General features: G+C 39.7%; 3 protein-coding genes across 4 annotated transcripts; all 3 read right to left on the reverse strand.

Moving 5' to 3' along the window:
- Positions 1-252: 252 nt before the first annotated feature.
- hadh (hydroxyacyl-CoA dehydrogenase) lies at positions 253-9480 on the reverse strand. Of its 2 annotated transcripts, XM_085355844.1 has the most exons (8): positions 9270-9477; positions 8390-8518; positions 8135-8292; positions 6529-6655; positions 6029-6118; positions 845-917; positions 629-745; positions 253-528 (listed from the first exon to the last, which is right to left on the reverse strand). In XM_085355844.1, the coding sequence occupies exons 1-8, from the start codon at positions 9384-9386 to the stop codon at positions 410-412; spliced, it is 930 nt and encodes a 309-aa protein (XP_085211970.1). In that variant the 5' UTR covers positions 9387-9477; the 3' UTR covers positions 253-409. The 2 variants fall into 2 exon arrangements, with proteins under 2 accessions (XP_085211970.1, XP_085211969.1); XM_085355843.1 differs by having other exon boundaries at positions 629-917; positions 9270-9480.
- A 1685-nt stretch (positions 9481-11165) lies between these two features.
- On the reverse strand, positions 11166-14959 carry cyp2u1 (cytochrome P450, family 2, subfamily U, polypeptide 1). The gene is made up of 5 exons (XM_085355846.1): positions 14491-14959; positions 13152-13802; positions 12499-12660; positions 12177-12344; positions 11166-12095 (listed from the first exon to the last, which is right to left on the reverse strand). Exons 1-5 carry the CDS (start codon positions 14885-14887, stop codon positions 11896-11898), a joined length of 1578 nt encoding a protein of 525 aa, XP_085211972.1. The 5' UTR covers positions 14888-14959; the 3' UTR covers positions 11166-11895.
- A 1747-nt stretch (positions 14960-16706) lies between these two features.
- Positions 16707-21855, reverse strand: sgms2a (sphingomyelin synthase 2a). Its single transcript, XM_085355847.1, has 5 exons — positions 21407-21855; positions 20641-20758; positions 18727-18880; positions 17547-17713; positions 16707-16892 (listed from the first exon to the last, which is right to left on the reverse strand). The coding sequence occupies exons 1-5, from the start codon at positions 21853-21855 to the stop codon at positions 16707-16709; spliced, it is 1074 nt and encodes a 357-aa protein (XP_085211973.1).
- Between the last annotated feature and the right edge of the window lie 666 nt (positions 21856-22521).

Below are 22521 nucleotides of genomic sequence, written 5' to 3' on the forward strand. Positions count from 1 at the left end.
GTTGACTTGAAAGTCCAGTATGAAAGTATCCATCATAGCAACTTCAAAAGTTTAGTTTGAGGGCTGCCTTCTATGGCACAACCACTTACATTTTAGTCTTTGTCTTAACAATATCATCATTCTTCTATTACCATTAAAATATTTTCCTTTTTTAACTGATGCTCATAAATATGATACCTGCACATCCAATAAGTCATCGATATCTCTCACTCTAAAAATAACAACAGACAGCAAGTATTTAAAAATCTCTTTATTCAGCTTTAAAATTCGCTGGACACTGAAAGGAAACTGACAGGCTGACTTAGCAAACAGTTGCTCTTTAATGCACACGGCAAAGGCACTTATCTATTCCAGTGTCTGATCAGTTGTTGAGCTAGTTTCAGTGATCAATGCACACATTCACAGCAGATCACTTGTGCTTGTAGAATCCCTCTCCTGTCTTTATGCCAAGTTTGCCCTCTGCAACCAGCTTGTTCAGCAGGTCACTCGAATCAAAGAGAGGGTTCTTAGGATCCTTTGTCTTGAAGGCTAAAGACATACAGACAGACGGTCCCATCTCATCACAGGCTGTCACATGTTTAAATCAAAATCACATAAACAACTACAGTGTCTATGGATTTTTACTCACCTTCAATAACAGCCTTTACTATGTCTAGTCCTACATAATCAGCAAGTTCAAATGGCCCCATGGGATAACCAGCGCCGAGTTTCATACCAATGTCAATGTCTTCTTTGGATGCATCGCCTGAGAGGTTAGAAAAACAGAATATCAACAAAGTTAGAGGAATCGGTGAAAAGCTTGAAGGATGCTTGAAGGAGCTGTAGAAACAGCAGGTACACACACCTCTCTCATACAACCGGATGGCCTCCATCATGCATGGAACAAGTAGACGGTTCACAATGAATCCAGAGGTATCCTGAATGAAGAGAGGTTCAACATGATTAAGGTTTTAGTTCCACACTAAAGACAGAAAGCAGAGTTGTTCACATGTGTACTCTGTTAAATCATTGCCAAAACAATGTAGTTTTCTCTGGTCCCCTCCTCAATCAGACCAGCAGTGACATGTTTAGTCGCATGTTCTCCTTAAATTGCTGGCTGTCTGAGTGGTGTCCAAGAAACGATGTGGGCTTCATAGATAATTGGCAAACCTTCTGGAGGAAACCTGGTCTTGTTAGGAGAGACGGCATCCATCCCACTTTGGATGGAGCAGCTCTCATTTCTAGAAATATGGACAAATTTATTAAACCCCCCAAAATATGACTATCCAGAGTTGGGACCAGGAAGCAGAGTTGCAGTCTTACACGCCTCTCTGCAGCTTCTCTCCTCCTGCTACCCCCCCCAAAACCCATCTCCATTGAGACTGTGTCAGCTCCCAAAAAGACAAAAAACAAACTAAAAACCAGCAACAAACAACTTAAACATAAAAAAATTACAAAGAAAGAACAATACAGTATCCACATCTGAACCAAAGAGTAAAACATTGAGGATTATTAAATATTAGGTCTCTCTCCTCCAAGTCTCTGTTAGTACATGACTTAATAATTGATCAACAAATCGATTTACTCTGCCTTACAGAAACCTGGTTTTAGCAGGATGATTATGTTAGTTTAAATGAATCAACACCCCCGAGTCATTCTAACTACCAGAAACCTCGAAGCACAGGCCGAGGGGGCGGTGTGGCAGCAATTTTTCACACCAGCCTATTAATTAACGAAAGACCAAGACAGACTTTTAATTCATTTGAAAGCCTGATGCTTAACATTGTCCACACCAGCTGTGAAACTCAGAAACCAGTCTTACTTGTTATCATCTATCGTCCACCTGGGCCTTACACAGAGTTTCTCTCTGATTTCTCAGACTTTTTATCTGATTTAGTTCTGAGCTCAGATAAAATAATTATTGTGGGTGATTTTAACATCCATGTAGATGCTAAAAATGACAGCCTCAACATGGCATTTAATCTGTTATTAGACTCAATTGGTTTCTCTCAAAATGTAAAAGAACCCACCCACCACTTTAATCACACTCTAGATCTTGTTTTAACATATGGCATAGAAACTGAACATTTAACAGTGTTTCCTGAAAACCCTCTCCTGTCTGATCATTTCCTGATAACATTTACATTTACAATAATTGATTACATAGCAGGGGAGAGTAGACTTTATCAAAGTAGATGTCTTTCTGAAAGCGCTGTAACTAAGTTTAAGAATATAATCCACCCACTGTTAGCATCTTCAGTACCCATAGAGCAGAGCAGCTATCTGAATACTACCCCATCAACCAAATTATTATCTTGTTAATAATTTTACCTCCTCACTACGTACGACTCTGGATACTGTAGCTCCTGTGAAAACTAAGGCCTCAAATCAGAAGTACCTGACTCCGTGGTATAATTCTCAAACACGTACCCTAAAGCAGATGACTCGTAATCTGGAGAGGAAATGGCGTGTCACAAATTTAGAGGATCATCATTTAGCCTGAAGAAATAGTTTGTTGCTTTATAAGAAAGCCCTCCGCAAAGCCAGAACATCTTACTATTCGTCACTGATTGAAGAAAATAAGAACAACCCCAGGTTTCTCTTCAGCACTGTAGCCAGGCTGACAAAAAGTCAGAGCTCTTTTGAGCCAACAATCCCTTTAACGTTAACTAGTAATGACTTCATGAACTTCTTCACAAATAAAATTTTAATCATTAGAGAAAAAATTAACCATAATCATCCCACAGATGTAATATTATCTACAGCTACTCTTAGTACCATTGATGTTAAGTTAGACTCTTTTTCTCCAATTGATCTTTCTGAGTTAACTTCAATAATTACTTCCTCCAAACCATCAACGTGTCTTTTAGACCCCATTCCTACAAAACTGCTCAAAGAAGTCCTGCCATTAATTAATTCTTTGATCTTAAATATGATCAACCTATCTCTAATGATCGGCTATGTACCACAGGCCTTCAAGCTGGCTGTAGTTAAACCTTTACTCAAAAAGCATCTCTAGACCCAGCAGTCTTAGCTAATTATAGGCCAATCTCCAACCTTCCTTTCATATCAAAAATCCTTGAAAGAGAAGTTGTCAAACAAATCTCTAAAGTTAGAAATATCCCGTCTCAGAGCGACGCTGAAAAACTAGTTCATGCATTTATTACTTCCAGGCTGGACTACTGTAATTCATTATTATCAGGATGTCCTAAAAACTCGCCGAAAAGCCTTCAGCTAATCCAAAATGCTGCAGCAAGAGTGCTGACAGGGACCAGAAAGCGAGAGCATATTTCTCCTGTTTTGGCTTCCCTTCATTGGCTTCCTGTTAAATCCAGAATTGAATTCAAAATCCTGCTCCTCACATACAAGGTCTTAAATAATCAGGCCCCATCTTATCTTAATGACCTTGTAGTACCATATCACCCTATTAGAGCACTTCGCTCTCGCTCTGCAGGCCTACTTGTTGTTCCTAGAGTATTTAAAAGTAGAATGGGAGGCAGAGCCTTCAGTTTTCAGGCCCCTCTTCTGTGGAACCAGCTTCCAGTTTGGATTCGGGAGACAGACACTATCTCTACTTTCAAGATTAGGCTTAAAACTTTCCTTTTTGCTAAAGCATATAGTTAGGGCTGGACCAGGTGATCCTGAATCCTCTCTTAGTTATTCTGCAATAGACGTAGGCTGCCGGGGATTCCCATGATGCATTGAGTTTTTCCTTTCCAGTCACCTTTCTCACTCACTATGTGTTAATAGACCTCTCTGCATTGAATCATATCTGTTATTAACCTCTGTCTCTCTTCCACAGCATGTCTTTATCCTGTTTTCCTTCTCTCACCTCAACCGGTCACAGCAGATGGCCGCCCCTCCCTGAGCCTGGTTCTGCTGGAGGTTTCTTCCTGTTAAAAGGGAGTTTTTCCTTCCCACTGTCGCCAAAGTGCTTGCTCATAGGGGGTCATATGATTGTTGGGCTTTTCTCTGTATCTACTGTACAATATAAAGCGCCTTGAGGTGACTTTTGTTGTGATTTGGCCAGTGTTGGGAAGGTTACTTTTAAAATGTATTCCATTACAGAATACAGAATACATGCCCCAAAATGTATTCTGTAACGTATTCCGTTACGTTACTCAATGAGAGTAACGTATTCTGAATACTTTGGATTACTTAATATATTATCGTGCTTTTTACAACAACGTGAATGTACTATTGCTGTGTGATTTATTACTATTACTGAAGGTCCGCGACTCCGAACTGTAGTAAAGGGACCTCTGACTAATACGGCGGGGTCCCTGTCGGCTCGTAGCCGAAAAATAGCTTTACTTTGTTGTGTGGGTCAACTTTGCTAGCAGAGACAGAGAGAGGCGTTGAAAGACTGCTCCAACGGAACTTATTGTTTTCGGAGGAAAACACGAACACGGTGTACAGTCGAGTCTTAATAGCTTACTTATAACTGGGCTCGTCAGGCACTCTTCTTGGCTGCAGTGGTTATTATTATATTTACATGCTTCCAGCTCCCGTTTTTCCTCGACGACAACTCGTACCTTTTTCTCCCTCCTCGCGCTCACAGACACATAACGTGTATGGCAGTCCATTCTCCCTGCAACACGGACTATACTGCCCATGATGCTACATTCTTTAGAGCTATGCTTGTAGCATTCTGCCTGTTAGCTTAGCACAACAACAACAACGAAAAGGCGCTCTCTCACCCAGGAAACACACAGTCGCAGAAAGAGAGAGAGAGCGTCGCCCTGTAACCATGGCAACCGTAACGCTGCCGCCTGGAACGAAAGAACGTAGCTGTCAAACAAAACCCAAACAGTCCTGACCCGCGACAATATGAAACAGGAAAGTACCGCAGTGTAATCCATTTATTTCAACAAAGTAACTGTATTCTGAATACCACCTTTTTAAACGGTAACTGTAACGGAATACAGTTACTCATATTTTGTATTCTAAATACGTAACGGCGGTACATGTATTCCGTTACTCCCCAACACTGGATTTGGCGCTATATAAATAAAACTGAATTGAATTGAACTAATGTGTGCAGAAAAAGGAAGACTAAAAGTCTCTATTAAGACTTTTGTGACCTGCGGCTCAGGGAGTAGAGCAGGTCATCTACAAATCGGTGGATCAATACCTGGCTCAATGCATCCTTTTATTTTTTTTATTTATGCCCCAAGCGTGAGTGTGTGTGAATGTTGGACAAAGCACTTAGGTATAGATGAAACTATGAATGAACATGCTTGGTGTTTGGTGAATAAGACTTGTAGTAACAAAAAAAAACCAAAAAAAACTTTGTGTTTTCTTGAGTAGACAAGCACTACAAAAGTCCATTTAAATACACACAAAATAAGTGTGCATGTGAAATTCAGCCTTGGATTCATGAAGCATGCATATTACTACAGTGTGCATGTTAGCAAATAGCTTGACATGATTGAATCCCTTATTGTTATTTACTGAATTTTAACCACATTTTGCTTTACAGTATTTTGGGAAACTATAAATTCTGCACCACTTCCAGCTGCTGCTGTCGGCCTCATCGTAACCACTTGCACTTGTGTGTCTGCTATGCACGCTGGATTTGGTTCAACGAGGGTGGTGAGCGAAGCTTTGCTTCTGGAGTGGCGAAAACACAGTGGCACACACCACAGCTCAGGTTGTGTGGGCCAAATGTTCTCCGTCAGCAGCTGCATGAAGTTACACTAGTGCTGACAGTCTGACTGTCTTTTTTTAAATGGGTGGAGTTGAAGAATTTTATGATCAAACCTCATAGTTCTGTGGGTAATATTGGGTAAGGTTTAGTGCAGTGTAGTGAAAACAGGTTATGTTTCTTGTGTCAACACAGCAGCTCAGAACCGACCTTTGAAGCAGACCTGCAGTATCTGGTACCAAGACTTCAAGATTTAACACAGACGGCCACAGCAATCCAATACACTGAGCATGTGCAAGCCATTTTCTTACCATCTAATACAACACATCCCAGACCTTAACGTGAGCCACTGATACAAAATGAGCAACTTTATTGCTTAAGCTATAGGCAAAAACTCCTCACCTTGCAGGACACTGGTGTTTTTCCAAGCACTTTGCTGAAGTCCAGGAGGGAATCCAAAGTGTCTTGGCTTGTTGCAGGAGTTCCAATCACCTGTGGAAGATGGAGACTTTAGCAGCTTTTGTTGTAATAGTGCAATTCTAATAATACAGGGTTTGCCCAAGATATAGTAATTCTATAACTATAGTAAAGTTAAACAAAGATCACTATACTATCGTAACTATAGGATAGGCTACTTATAGTAATCCTATAAAGACATGTGTGCCTGCATGCCACTACGTGCATTATGATGTACAATACACAAAAAACTCAAGACAGATCCTGTTAGTAACTCTTTTATTGTTCTTGCAAACAGGATTCAGCTATATGAGCCAATTATACATGATATACATGTATAAATGTGTTATATTACTTCCTGGTATTTAAAGATGTTTATTTGTGTTGTATCTTGTTAAATAAAGAAAATGAGCGTGCTAATAATGATTCTTTTCTTAAGACCCTACCTCTACCAGCTTCATCATAGCAACTGGGTTGAAGAAGTGAAGGCCACCGAATCTGTCTTGCCTGTTGGTGGAGCTGGCGATGTCACAGATAGACAGCGAGGATGTGTTACTGGCAAAGATGGTGTGCCTAAAGAAAGAAATCAACACATATCACAGACATCAGTTGATAAAGCAGAAATACGCCTTTTATTGCCTTTAACAAGGCCATGATCAACTTACTTAACTTACTTGATCTGTAACATGGTCACTACAAGAAAGGCAAGCAACGTCTGGGCGTGTTGCGTGTTGGTGTCCATTATGTAAATTACTGCCATCTTGTGGCTACAGCTGGGTACTGTCTCTGGACACTGGCTTGACTACAAGCCATTGGAGTCTACAGTTTGTCATTTTTTGAGCATTTCCAAGTCCTCTTAACAAAAGTAGACCCTGGCAAGCTGGGAGACAAGTATTTTCTGACTGATTACACAGTGTGGATAAACAATCAGCTGTCTGTGAAGTTACTCCTGCTTCTTACACTAATGGAGAATATTTTTCTCTTTTAATTTTTATACTTTGTTTAAAACCTGCTAATAATATTTACAACATTTTATTTATAGTGGGGTGTATCTTTATAAGGTGGTACTGCTGCTTTTCCTAAAGCATACATCTGAATAATTCCCCCCTTACTGGCCATGGTAAGCTAATGGTGAACACTTTAATGATCACTATCCTACAAGTCTTTCTGACTGTGCCAAAAGGTGTTCACATTCAGGCAGAGTGTGCAAGCTGATGCTGAACTCTGAGAGATAAGTCAGCATAGAAAAGACAGGGAGCACACAATCATGAAAAAGTCTGGTCACACAATCTTAAATCAGTCTGGTCCAATTTGTTTTGCTGGATCTGGGTGGGAGGTGTCATCAAGTTTGCTTGCGTAATTGCCTTTGGGAGTTGAAAATAGATCCAAACTGGCTATATATTTAATTTAAAAAATAAATGCCATGAAAGTACATTTGTGCCACCAAAAGTCTTCATACGTGCATACACTACTTGTCATTTCTTTAAGTAGTCTTCAGGAATTGCTCTCCAGGCTTCTTGAAGGAAACTCAAAACTCATCTTTGGAGGTTTGCTGCCTTTTGTTCTGTACTCTGCTGAGATGATCCCACACTGCTACAATAATATGAGGCCGATCCACGACAGTCTTCCACTGTGTATTTTTTTTTATCCAGGTATGCTTTTACAGCACGGCAGTGTATTTGGGATCATTGCCATGCAGAAAAATGAAGTTGGTGCCAGTCAGGTACTTTTCTGCATTCATAATTCATTTTGACAATATCTCCAACACCACTGGCTGAAATGCAAATCATGACCTCTCCGATCTTGAGGTCAAAGGCCTTATAGTATGAATCTGAAAACCCTACGTCTCCTTGATCGTGGGTTCACAGGGTTAGTTGAACACCAGACTGAGAGTTCAATAAATGACAGGAAAGTCTGGCTCCTTGGAAGCAACATATAAAGAAATGAGGGGTGGCTCAAGACTTTTGCACATCATTGTATGTTAGGTGATCTAAGCCAAGAGCTAAAAGCTTTACACTTTACACAAATAAACAGAACTGAAGGAGAGCTTACGATGGTGCCAACTTGTCGAGCCTACTGAAAAGATCCTGCTTGATCTTTAGATTTTCAACAATGGCCTCCACCACAAGATCCGAGCCCTGAACGGCAGATTCAGCATCTGTCGAGGTCGACAGCTTCTGCACAATTTTCTTGATGAACTCTTCACCTGCCTGAAACAAACCAAACAACATTTTTAAGAAACTGCTCAAATTTCATGGTGTGGCTGATATTGCTGCTCATTTTGTCAGTAAATTTACAGCCTCTCACTTCTGGCTTATCGGAAAACTTCTTCTTCGCCACTCGTTTAAGGCTCCCTTCAATTAATTTGATGGACTTTTTGAGGATGTCGTCAGACGTGTCCACCAGTGTCACAGAGTGGCCCGTTGATGCGGCAACCTTAAAGAAAGAAAATATTTCAAGATTGTTCCAAACGCAGCCACCAGTGGGGGATCGGTTTTGGTTGAATCCGACACATTCAAACTCTTTGTGGGTTAGTTTGACTAGGCTAGGCAGACATACTTGAACACCTGCCAACTACACCCAAATATAAAGTTCACTTAATGGCCACCAGGATCCTTTATATGGTAACTTTAGTGACCTTGATGTGTAACATAAAAATGAAAAATCCCGGAAAACTATCACCAAATTACATAAACAGAATCTAAAAGAAAAGTGATCAAACAAAAACGTAACAGGGTCTTTGCATGCTCTCCACCAAGTTGCATCTGTCTAAACAGTTCATGAACAATCTTCCCAAGAGGTGGCTCTGAGCCCAGTACCTTATTTCAAGCTATATAACTCCACGTAAGCAGGATGTTGTGTTTACAGCACAGCTAAGAGTAAACATGAGAGAATGCAAAAAACTCTAATGCACAGAGTCAAAGTCCACTTTGATTTTTATATTTTCAACAAACTGAAATTCAAAGCGGTGTGTTTACTCTGCATGCACTAGTGTCCTGTAAGCGTAAGTGGCGATAAAAGAGGACAATAACAAGTTTTGAATAACTAGTGCTAGACAACCTGCTCAGTGCCACTATGCGAATATGACGTACGTATAACGCAGACAGCCAAATTGGCCTTAACCCATTGAAATTAACTAGCAGCTTAGCTAAACACGGGCCAGACTGCTCCTTTTTCGCTTACTCACTTGTGCAATCCCAGCACCCATCTGTCCACCTCCGATGATCGTTACATTTTTAATAACAACATTTCGGACAGCTGAAGACGAGAAGCCTCTGACGATCTGAGAAGCTGCGAAAGCCATGTTGACCGGTGTCCGCTCGGGTCCAAAGTGAAGGACACACTAATATCAGTGCACAGGAGCCCCCTAGCTGGACTAGTGAGATCCGTCTGCACCGCCGCCATCTTGCTCCGGGGTCAGACTGTGGATTTCAGAAGTTTGATGTCAAATTTTTGTGTGTTTGCTGGTTGTTTTTTTTTTTTAAATAAAAAAAAGAAATGCGAAACCTAAGCAACAGTTAATACATTTCACAAGTCTATAGAGTATCTAAGCACATTTTAGTCTTCAATTAGATTTATTAGGGTAAGTAACCCTTTACAGTAAGTAACGATCATTTCTGTTAAGTGACACACACACGCACTCACCCAAAACTGCCAGTCCGCCATTCATTTTTATTTATTTTTTTCTATTTGTTATTTTTTTGTTAATTATTTCCCAACTTAATCCGGAAATTGCGAGTTAATGACTCAAAATTTCGAATTAGGTATCCTATTCAACTAGCTAGAGACCCTGTAATTCCAAGGAACTTTGTAAATCGAAAATTTAGTAAAATTTTAAACTTTTGACTTAAATTTCAACTATATTAATTCAAGATAAAAAAAAAATAGGGATGTTTTCTTGGTGGAAACGTGCCTCAGTTTAAAGCTGCATTATGCCATAAAAATAAATTGTGTATTTTAATTAAAGCTATGTCAGAAAACAAATATTGAAAATTATATTGTGTTAATCAGTAATAGCAATTGTCCCTGACTAATATGGCGACTGTGTTAACGCATCCTTCCAAAGAGATGTGCGGCAAGCGGAAGTGCTGGCGGTCACGTGATCACAGCCGGTTCCGCTTGCAATCGTGGAGTTGTACTACTGCCATCTTCTGGGTTTGATTACATTAGAAACGATCTCGGTCTATATCATTCATTCTTAATTTCTACATGTTGTTTATCAGTTTATGGGTTAAATTTCTCAATTTATGCAAACGAAGAAGAAGGCACCAGCTAGCAATTTAATATGTAATGAACTCTCACATTGTGTTTTCCTGAGTCCAGAGTTTGTGGTTGTCGAACAAACAGTCCTTATACCCGACCTTTTTCAGTGGAATGTGTGTGTGTTTTTCTATTTTTGTTAAGCCACCTAACACTCACCTATGTATCATTAAATGATAAAAAAAAAAAAAAACAGCATCTAACTTATTCAACGAACCAGTGTTATAGCTACATGTAATAGACGACTTATTAAAAATACATTTTAAATTGGTTCTCTCCTAAGTTTAGGCACTGTTAGTAACAATACATATTTTTTTCCCATTTCTTTAGCTGAATCTATGAAAAATGGAAAAAATAAAAGAGTTTGACAGACATTAGAAATAGTATTTTCCATCACTAAGGTGATTCCCAAAGAGCCATTAGCTTAAAACTTGACATATCGTAGCATGGCGTGCAGTGTATTCTTAAAAATAAATAAATAAGGAAAATGAACACGCTGAGGACAAACAAACAAATAAAGCAGCAGGTCTAAAAACATCTGATGAATAGTATCTGAAAGTCATGTTTTTAAGAAACAGGAAACAAATGCAGCTAAGACCTGACACAGGAGAGATGGATGCGGCACATCATATTTCATCCACTGTTTGCCATAGTTTCATCAGAAATGTTGTCAGTGGAAAGCTGGTTGTCGAGAAGCCATTCTTATGAAATAGAAACAAAGGAAATAGGCTCACGTATGCCAAATCACACAAGAACTGGACCGAAAATCAGTGGTAACAAATTTGAAATAATTAGTTCAAACCATCACCAATATGAGGTTGTCAAAAGAGATGTACAACTTTACAGAGAATGGAACAAAAGGCAAAAACATCCAAAGAAGAGCTCTGGATGTCGTTCAAGGAGCCTGGAGAAGACTGGTGAAGACTACTTAAAGAAATAACAAGAAAGCTGCCTAAGAGTTCAGACTGTGTTGAAGAATAAATGTGGTCCTGTCAATTATTGACTTTCAAGGATGCTAGAATTGTACATATTACATTTTTACATATAAACAGCTGTTCCATGTACTTTCTTTTTACACCTCTAATTAAATCTTTGCATTCATTTCCCTACCAAAATATAATGAAATGGGGGGTGGCTCAAGACTTTTGCACATTGCTTTATGCTTGCTAATTTCTATGATGCAAAGCAAATCATGCAATAAAAGGATAAATATTAATACAGTTATTATCTTATGACTTTTAAAATTAGAGTCATCTCGCAACACTGACCTTATTTAAATATTTTTTTTACATGAGATAAGCCATCACTTAGTACTGCAGTCTCAATATCAGTTATTACTTTTCAAATTTCTGTTCACTCAGCAACAGCTTAAATCATCCACATAATCCAGATGGTAATGAAAAAATAAATTATCTGGGATTTCAGTCAAACAGGAGCACCCTTCTCTAATAAAAAAATGTGTCTATAAACTTCCTATATATTTAGATCTCTCCAGGAGAATAAGATCAAAATATTTTCAACTTTTTGTGAAGTCCTTCATCAGAGTTTCCTTGTTACAGGACGTCAGTTTCACTGTTGCGAGCAGTCACGCACACAGTGAATGGGCAAGGTGCTAGTGTCAGTCCGAACCGTCCGTGCAGGGGAGGTGGACGCTTTCCCTCTGGGAGCCTGAATTTGAAGGCCTGCAGTAAGCTGGTGACCGTCAGAAACAGCTCCATCTTTGCCAGCTGTTCACCCATGCATACCCTGCGACCTGAGACACAACAGTGAAATCAAATTTATGGATCAGTGTTTATGTTTCACTCATATGGATCATATAAGTAAGAAGGCATACCAATCCCAAATGGTATGAAGCACTCTTTCCTGAGCAGCTTTCCCTCATTGTCCAAGAAGCGTTCTGGGTTAAAACTGTCTGCATCATCCCACACAGTGGGATCTCTATGGACAGACCACAGGTTGGGCAAAATGACAGTCCCTTTAGGAATAGTGTAGCCTCTAAACTCTGAAAAAGAAAAGAAGAACACTTTGTTTAGAGCTTGGGAATTAGACAAATTTGGCAACAGGCATCTGCTAGGGTGGATCCAGGGTGCTTGAACAGTTATGTGCAGATCTGTATGAAGGTTATGTGGAGATTAAGGGTCACAGTTACTGTTTACCTGTTGTTTGTGAGGCCATGTGAGGAATAGCCAGGGGAACTGCCACAGTCATTCTCTGCACTTCCATAATGGTGGCTTCAGTAAAAGGCAAACTTCCCTTATCAGTCAGAGACGGCACCCGATCTTTGCCCACTACTTCATCAATCTCTGCATGGACCTTGTCTTGAATCAACACAGCAGGAGAAAGGGAGGATTAAGGATGAAGTCCACATCACATCAAACCAGGAAAAAAAACGGTCTTATTAGAACTTGAACTTGAAGTAAAATGCAGCAGTAAATGCATATTTTCATGTGCCAATCTATGTGCACGTGCAACAATTGGAGAAGTGGTTAAATACACAAGGAGGCCAGACATGTTCATGTATTGAAACCAAAAAGCGTCCCAGACGTGGGTTCCCGCAGAAGATTCCCAATTCCCCCCACATAAAAGTTTGTTTGGCAACCTAAAATTTAGTCACAATACTTACATATGTTGCCACTGTCATTTATCAAAATCCACTTGTTTCAAATCAGTGAAATCACACTTAAAGTGGTATTTCTGACACTAAATGTGATTTTCCCAAAACTGCTGTGGAGTCCAAATGAAATGATTTGATTTCACAAACACATGCACTTTGCAAAGGATGGACTTTACTGATTGCTGCCATTTTTACCTTGGATATCAGGGTATATGACCATATAAAGCAGAGTCCACAAAACCGAATTGGTGGTGGTGTCAGTGCCAGCAATGAAGAGGTCTCCTATGATATAAAAGAGATAATCCTCTGTGAAGCTGCTGTCCTCCTCTCTAGCATCTTGCTGGGCCAGCATCTCCATCAAGTACATGTCTGTGAGATCCCTTGGATTGTCGGCATCTAGTGTTGCGCGGTGCTTTGTAATAATCCTCTTAAGAAACACGGTGATGTCTCTTTCCACCTGACGCAACTCTCTGAAAACTCCAAAAGGCAACCAGTAGAGCAGCGGGAAAACGTTGATGAGGACTGCTGGGCTGTTCATGCAGATCTCCAGTCCTCGCGCCATCAGGTCCAGCATGGTGCGGAACTCGCGATCCTCGTGGTGGAAGCGCTGACCCAGGATCAGTGTGCAGATGACGTTTGACACAGCGTTGCCAATTAGTGGACTCGGGTCCACACCAGCGCCACCACACTCCTCATTCAGCCGCAGCAGCTCTGTTTTGATTGTAGCAAGGCCTTCCTTAATGCAAGGCTCTAGACTTAGCTTCCCCAGACCAAAGCTGCGGAGTGTGGTGTGGCAGAACTTGCGCTGCTTTCGCCATACTGACCCGTAAGGTGCAAAGACGATCCCTGAAGTTCAGTTATACCAGGAAAAAAAGGACAGCTTATGTCAGCGTGTATGTCATTGTTATTTTGGCTACTTAACTAGACTCTTAAAATTGTAGAATACCTAAAAACTTACATCTCGTAAGTTATGGAGGAGACTATCAAATCTACTGTTTAGACTGACCCTCAATCCCGCTTGGAGAATTTAATGTGGTAAATAGAGCCTGTTTAAGTTACAGGCTTATCAAGTTCAAATGTGCATTCATGCATATTAATTGTAGATTTGCAGTAAATGCAATATACTTCCAGTGAATCCTAAAGGTTAAAGAGAAACTTCAATTTGAAGACAACTGATCAGCTATATTCTATAATTTTATGAATAAAGCAACTAGCACTCAATCTCACAGTGTGTAATTACTTTTTGTTAGGCATAATGTAATAACACTGAGGGGGAGACATTACAGTTGTGCTCAGAAGTTTACATACACATATGAATGTGACAGTGAGGCTTTCCAACACTGTACCAGCTGTCAAGAAAAACAAACAAAAAACAAAAACTTTTATTACACTAACCAAAGGCAGTGAAACCTCTCTATTCTAACGCTTATCCGATTACTAGATTTTTTTATGGGTTATTATTACACGGTTATAGCCTTATTCAACCGATAACCTACAATAACAGTTGCTTAATTTAATACAAGAACTTGCTTACCTTTGCGTTTAGTCAGGATAGTGACGGTAGGGATGTCTGGCCTGTCGGAGAACACCTCCGGATGGTTTGAGAGGGCATCCCTGACCGCTTCATAGCCATTGAGCACCACGATAAGTTGACTCCCTACAAAAAGGCTGTATATGTTACCATAAACTTTAGCCAATTCTGCCAGACCGTCAGTGGGGTTTATGATCCGTTTCCTGAGGATACCAGAGGGTACGAGAAAGCCGCCGAGGTTTCCGACCACTGGCCATGGCTTCGGACCTGGCGGAATGTTTTTATATCTTAAATTCCGCTGTTTTTGATAAAGAGCAACCAGCGCCAACGCGATTATTATTAAAGCCGCAACGTTTGCGTTTAACAGCGAGGAGTCGTTCAGGCCTGAGAGCGAAATCATGACGTCAGCGTTCAAATTAACTCAAAGCTGTTAGTTGATAATACATGTCCAGGACTGAGCACTCGGACACCACGAAGCTGCTATTTATTTGTTTTACAGACAGACGCTCACGCTCTTCCTGTGTTGTTGTGGCAGGCCAAGAACAACGTGGTACCGCTACTGGCTTCCTATTGGCTGACAGTGCTTCCTCCTATTTTGATTGGCGGCCAGCGGTCATTGGCCTTTAGAGCCATTAATTCTGTCTTCCAGGTTTGGCAGTGGCACAATTCTCGGTTTTATCCATTTTGAGGCTTTATTTTTCATTTTATTTTACTTGAAAAAAAAAAGAAAAAAAATACTTTTTCACTTTTTTGGCAAGTAAATCAAATGTATACAAAGAGCTGCGCTGTCAACACTTATATGCAAGGCATCTAGAAAGTAGCTCCAGATAGTCTCATATTTCAGCCATATGCCATAGTGAGTTCAATTTATTTTCCACCTCAAGATTCTACACACACTACCTCATCATGAAAAGTAAAAAAAGTAATTCTTGTAATTCAAATTTATTTAAAAAAAAATTTTTTTTAAATAAAAACACAACATGTACTTAAGTATTAGCAGCCTACGGAGCCCCGCAGGGGACATGGGAGAAAAAAAAAATTAGGGAGAAAAAAAAAATTAAGACGGACTTTTGCGAGATCTCGCAAAACTCCAACAATGGCGGCAGCTGCTTAGTTGTAATATTACTCTTTCTGGGTCACAAAATACACTTTTAAGATATTTTGAGGCGTGAATGTAGTTGTGTAAACGTCAGATACCTGCTCGGTTTACAAGACAACACATATTTGCAAAAGTGCTCCGATGTTTTTGGAGATCTGACACCCACTAGCTTGAAGCTAACGGGAGGTCGAGACCTACTACAGCCGGGAGGAACACCGCTTTCCCGGCACATCGTGCCTCGACCTCCCGGTCGGCTTCGAGCTGGCGGCCTCCGAAGAATGCGGCTAAAAGTCTGTCTTAATTTTTTTTTTCTCCCTAATTTTTTTCTCTCCCATGTCCCCTGCGGGGCTCCGTAGCAGCCTTTGTCTGACAGTAAAATTTTTATTTCTTTTTAATTTTTCATCAGTCAGAAAGTTGAATTTCAAATTTTTCATGTTTGCAAAAACAAGAGAGTTTTTGTTTTTAATGTGGATTTGATTTAATTACCATGTGCCCAGAGGAAGTATTTTCTGTTAACCTGGAGTTTTTAAACAATCTCCTCTGATGAAGTGTTCAGTGAAATAAAAGCAACACTCTTATGCTTTGGTAAGGGTACATTTTAATACAAAGTTACAATGATAAGACTACAGCTGGGATACACAGTCAATGCTACTTAAATTAATACAAAATTAATAATAATAGAGAAAAAAAACCCCAAATATACCTAGACTGATAATGGCAGCTTTGGTACACCTATAGACATTTAACAAACTAAGGCACCTTGTGACTTGAGCACATTAATATCACAATGAGAGAAACCCTGACAAAATGTACATATACCAAATGAAATACTGCAACAAAACTGCAAGTAGGCATCATAAAAACTGTCCATTTATCAAAAGAAATTGACCAGGAGCAAAATCAACTTTATCATTTACGGAAAAAAAAAAAACCAACTTACAGGACTTGAACTTATAAATAAATCACAGTGACAACAAACAGAGATGGTATGATTATCTTCTTAGACATACTCGTATCTACACATTTGGTATCAATGTTTCTGCCCAGTAGGCAAGACTTTGATGAATGAATACCACCTCGGTGGATTATCGAGCAACACTGCTGCCATATCCGGGTCATATTACTCCTCTCGTGTGCTCTGTACCATGGAGTACTTCTTACAGGGATTCTTCAGGCAGGAAGGAGGCCAGGCTATGGGCCAACTGTATGAACACGGCACTGCGGTCTGGACGTTCCTCTCCAAGAAGTTAAAGAGTGGGTTCCACCAGGTGTTGGTGAGGTAGTTATTGGGTGAGCACTTCAGGGTCTGAAGAGAAGACCGAAAAAAAGTTCACATTAGAGTAACATCATTATGTCACCCAAATGTCTGTGACAGAAGATTGTCTGATGTCTATGAAGCCCGTTTCCGCCACAAAAAAAAAAGGATCCATAACTCGAAATTTCAAGTTACTTTCTCGAAATGTTGAGTTATTTTCTCAACATTTCGACTTCTTAACTCGAAATTTCAGGTTATTAACTCAAAATTTTGAGAAAAGTAACTTGAAATTTCCAGTTTAAAATTTATATATATATATATATATATATATATATATATATATATATAATGAATGAAGGACCTGAAGGGAGAAAGCATAATGCTTGAGCCAAACAACAACAATAAATTGTGGTCAGTGTGCCAAGCATATTAATCAATTCCATCAACAGTGCTTAAAATTTGTCCATTAGAGGGTGTAATGTATCATTGTAATGGTGCAATGACATAGAATTACACCCAGATGCTTTTGGCACAGTTTAAAAATACTTGAGGAATTGTAAGCATATATAATAATATATATCATTTCCTATAAACAAAAGCAGTAATAACTAATAGCTCCCCACTGCCCCCCACAACAAAGTGGACCCAGTGCCATTAGGAAAACAGTCCTCCATGCTTGAGGAGTCCTGTGTCTTTTGATCAAACCTGTAAGTTAGCCATGGTGTGGTACCACCAGAACAGACGGGAGGTGATAAAATATGCCACGACCACATCCACACTGTAGTGCTCATGAGCCACCAAGATGCACACCACGCCCACAGCACTCAGGAGCCAGCAAACGAGATGGTACCACCAAAAGGACCGCGGCGAGTCTTCGGGGGAAGCAGGAAAGACAAGATTGCTGTCAGTATTTATTTGTAAAATGTTGTTTTTTCAATTTACTGAAGTCTTATCAAAGATAATGTAGGAAAACATTAGAGAGCCAAGGGTGATGGATAGTATTCGGTTAAAAAGATCTCTCATATTCCGTGAATTTAAAGCAATTAACTTGGGAGAAGCTTTTGTTTTCCTCCCACCAAAGAACATCTTTGCTTCATTTTGCAAGGCTGAATTAACATCATCACACCACAAAGATACAGCATGTTGCATATTTTGCTTACAGTAGAATGAAATAACGGGCCTTTATACCGGAATCACCATATTATCATACACATCCAGAGCCTGAAGAGAGATTACTATTCAGAATAATATACTGAGATGGATGACATGGTAGCTTTTTGTTCATTAGGAAGCAAATTGCAATGGACAAATGCCAAGATACCACTGTTTACATCTAGTATACTGTTGCACCTCCTCACTAATGTCTTTGAATGTAATGATGTTGATCTGCTCTTGCAAAGTGCTGAAAAGTATGGTTGCAGTTTTTTCTTGTGACTTTAATCTCAGAACAGCTTCTTCATTGTCCTGCTAAAATTCTGACTTTATTTATTTTGCTTCCATAAGTAAAATCTTAGTAACAGTAAAAACTAAGACACATGCTATTTTGAAACATTTGACTCCCCCCCCCCCCCCCCCCCTTTTTTTTTTTTTTGGCCAAACACATTTTTATCAACCTTTAGTTACCAATGCAGTACATATCCAGAAATACACGGCTTTAAAATAAAACATATACTGATTGTTTTTGTGGTCAAACTTTTTAATAAAACACTAAAGCAAGCAACAAATCAGCAACTGTCAGTTATATGTAGCCTGTTAGCTCCTGCTAAGAAAGCGCTCTATTTCATAAAAGCTGAATGAGTCCAATGTAGTTCATGTATTATTCATAGAGAAATCCCATAAATTCTCCCACACACGGAAGCAAACAAGCATTACTTTGAGTACTTACACTCCTTAATGAACAAATAGGTGAGCGTGAGCATCACAGTGTGCCCACTGTAAAGAAAGTCTCCACACAGGAGATGGGAGTTTGTAATGGAAAGCCCTCCACCTGAAATCAGCCGCAGGACTCGTTGAATTTTCGCATGGGCGTCTCCGTGAAGCTGATGATGTAACGAGAGAGATAAACACAGGATCAGAGGTAATATTGAGACAGAGGAATTATTTTCACTACAGAATAAATGTGAAATGGAAAAATAAGCTAATCTTCACATTTGAGAACCTAGAAAAAGAGAGTTATTATTAGTATTAATATATGTTCACCATTCACTATGTTAGGTACACATGTTAAATTCCTCATTAACACCCATGTATAATCTTCTAATCAAATAGAGGCAACCCAGTGCATTTAGACATGTATACATGATTAAGATAACCTGCTGAAGTTCAAACTGAGCATCAGAATAGGGAAGAAAGGTGATTAAATGATATGGTTGATAGGACCAAATGGCATGGTCTGAGTATTTTAGAAATTTCTGACCCACTGGAACTTTTCCACACAACTATCTATAGGATTTTTTTGAAAATGCCTTGTTGATGCCAGGGGTCAGAGAAGAATGACCAGACTGCTTCTAGCTAATAGCAACTTAAATAACCGCCTTCTACAACCAAAGACTGCAAATGAGCATCTCCGAATGCGCTACAACTTCATTGGCTACTGCACTAAAGACCATTGTTCTCGTAGTGCTGTAGATCATCCTGTTCGTAACAACAGGAAACTGAGACTACGGAAGATTGGAAAAATCTTGCCTGGTCTGTAAGTCTAAATTTCTCAGACAGTTAGTTCAGAATTTGGCGTTTAAACTGATCTCTTGAACGTGATAGTGAGTTCACTACACTCAACCATGCTCCACAGTCACCAGATCTCAATCCAGCAGAGTACCTTTGGGATGTGGTGGGACACAAGATTCACAAATCTGCAGCATCTGTGTGAGGTTATCTAGTCCATGTGGATGAAAAATTGTGAGAAATGTTTCCAGTTGAATATGTGCCTCGAAGAGCTAAGCCCGTTCTAAAGGCAAAACAGGGTCCAACCTGATCCTAGCTAGGTGTACCCAACAAAGTTAACAATGAGTGTATATTTTCTGATAGATAAAATATTGGATAAATTCTCCAAAAAAAGCTGAAAATGTAAATAGTTAAAAGTTGAAATGTAAAAAGTTGGTTTTTATATTATGTGATATATTTTTTACATTTTATGTGGAGTGAATAAATAGAAGTATATTTACGGTGGCCCCTAGAGACAAAGCACATACAAACTCCAAAACACGTACGAACTCCAAAACACGTAAAAACTCCAAAACACGTAAAAACTCCAAAACACGTAAAAACTCCAAAACACGTAAAAACTCCGAAGCACGTAAAAACTCCAAAACACGTACAAAACACAACAGAAGTGCTCCACGATGCTAATCGCAGTGTTGAGCTTTTGTTACCTAGTGGCTACACAAGCCAGGAAGTACCAACAACCACACCTAAATAAATGTAAATGTAAATTAGATTTTTCTGTTAGACCTGCTGCTCAAATTATGCAGGATGTTTCCCTTCCTAAAGACAGCTGACAGCTTTGACCCTCAATCCACAACATTCCCAATTCTTAGGAAAAGAACAACTACTAAATTGTCTAACCTGCAAACCTTTTTGCAGTATCCAACCAAAACAACTGCCAGGAGCAGATGTTTTTGTTCAGACACTAATGCACCTCAGTATTGTTGATGTCTCAAGGCAATAAAAACCTAAAATGACTTCTTTTTTTTATAGCTGCTTTTCCAGAGTGGCTGTGCAAGACAACTAGTCCCAGAGTGCATCAGAGTGCACAGGCGAGAAATGACGAGTAACACTCTGATGCTTGCATGCTTCTTACCTTCGGAGCGCAGGTCATGTGCATGCCAGGTACAGGCAAGGTGGTAATATACATAGTGACACAGCGGTACAAATACAGGGTGCCAATGAGGAAGAAGAACCGTCTACATGCTATTGACCTACAAGAAGAGAGTGTGACACAGAGGTATAAATGATGGCGTCTGCCTGATACATACAGTTTTTACAGTCACTGGTATTAATTGTGAAAAGGTAAACTTCTTTGATAAAAAATGAAAAATCTATCAAAGTATACAAAATGCTAATGACTGGAGGCAATTTAACTCCGTATGATCAATCAACGCATCAAATATGATAGCTCCTGTTCAGCCAATTGAACTGAGGTTAAGCCGTGACGGTAAAACTTGTGATTTTACTTGCACTGTCAATTTAATTATGTCTTAGTTCCCACAAGTAATTTCATGTAGAAGACTACATGATGTAAATTCATCATTTTTCAGCTGGATTAAAATGATTATAGCCTGGTACTTAGCCTGTACTCAGTTTTAAATCACAAAGACTGCTTTCTAAATGAACAGCCATACAAGAGGAAACTCCAGTGTTGAAACGGCCGGAAAATGATTTTGATTTGATCAGAAGGCTCAGTAATCTGATGAACTTCCTGAGTTCATCACACATGCAGACGCGCAGATCACTGACAAGTTTCAAGGGTTGGTTGTCACATACAGTATACACAGCAATCGTGAACAAATTGAAAAGAGAAAACAAATAAAAGAAAACAACATACAGTTAATGCTGTTGGTTCTTACTTGTATCTAAAGAAGAACAGCTGTATCAACCAAATGGTCAGCAGCACCATCCCATTGATCTCTGTTACTGTAAATGCCCACTTGACTCTGTCAACATAGTCAAAGAACTTATCAGGGAGGGGCGGGCTGCTTTCTTTGGGTGGAACCCTCTCGTGGACCACTGTGATTACAACTGTTGTCAGGACCAAATTAAAACCAGCATAAAAGAAAGCGATTATTGTCTTCCACCACTCCATAGGCAGACGATTGACCTTGGACTCCGGCAGGGAGATCTTCACGTAATCATTATGCCTGCCTATGCCTTTCCGAAAGCTCCTCTTTGTATCCTCTCCACCCGCTGCATGGACGGGGCAAGTTTTACCGCCGTTGGGCACCGCGGCACCCTCCATTCCTGGGTTCGTATTATCAGCGGCTGAGTCTCTCGCATCCACGAGCTCCTGTGATGCCATGGGTGCCTGCACTGTCCATGCACAGACAATGTGGCTCTGGGCTGAGGCTTTATAGCTGTGATGAGAGAAAACAAAAGGATTACACTGACAAGCGGTTAGGTTCGGAAAGCGTGTGCAACTGTCATTTGTACAAGACAGAAAAGTACAAACAAGTAACGAGAGCTGGAAAACACTCGGGTTTACGTTTATTTTTGCTCTTCCTTATTTTAGGAGTAATCAATGAAGACATGAATGTTTTATTGACACAAAGTCTTGGATTCCACTGGATAAAACGTCCATTTTAATCTTGAAAAGCTATTTTGGAGTTTGTGACACAAAGCCAAATGTGGTTGTATGAGTTAATGCTGCGAGTTATACTTTCCATTTATTGGACATTCACCAGAAGCACTCAGGCAGTTTTCTGTTTGGACATTCAATCATCCTTTTTTTTTTTAGTACTTCTAAAGTCTTTCCATTACACTGCTGTAGATTTTTTTTTTCTCAGCGAGCAACTGCTATGGTCATTCCAGTCAGTGTATGGTCAAACATTACCTTGTTGTTTGCAAAACTGGAGAAGAGTTAGTGAAGTGTTTGTTGTTGGGCTATTTTCACTTAATGACTGTGAGAGTACACTACAGCACTGATCATTTTCATCCTTTGACATCCAAAAGGTAACAGCTCCTTTAA

The sequence above is a fragment of the Diplotaxodon limnothrissa genome, linkage group LG6, assembly GCF_057381915.1.
Source record: "Diplotaxodon limnothrissa isolate DT_005_m linkage group LG6, D_limnothrissa_male_GT1.1, whole genome shotgun sequence".
Taxonomy (NCBI): Eukaryota; Metazoa; Chordata; class Actinopteri; order Cichliformes; family Cichlidae; genus Diplotaxodon; species Diplotaxodon limnothrissa.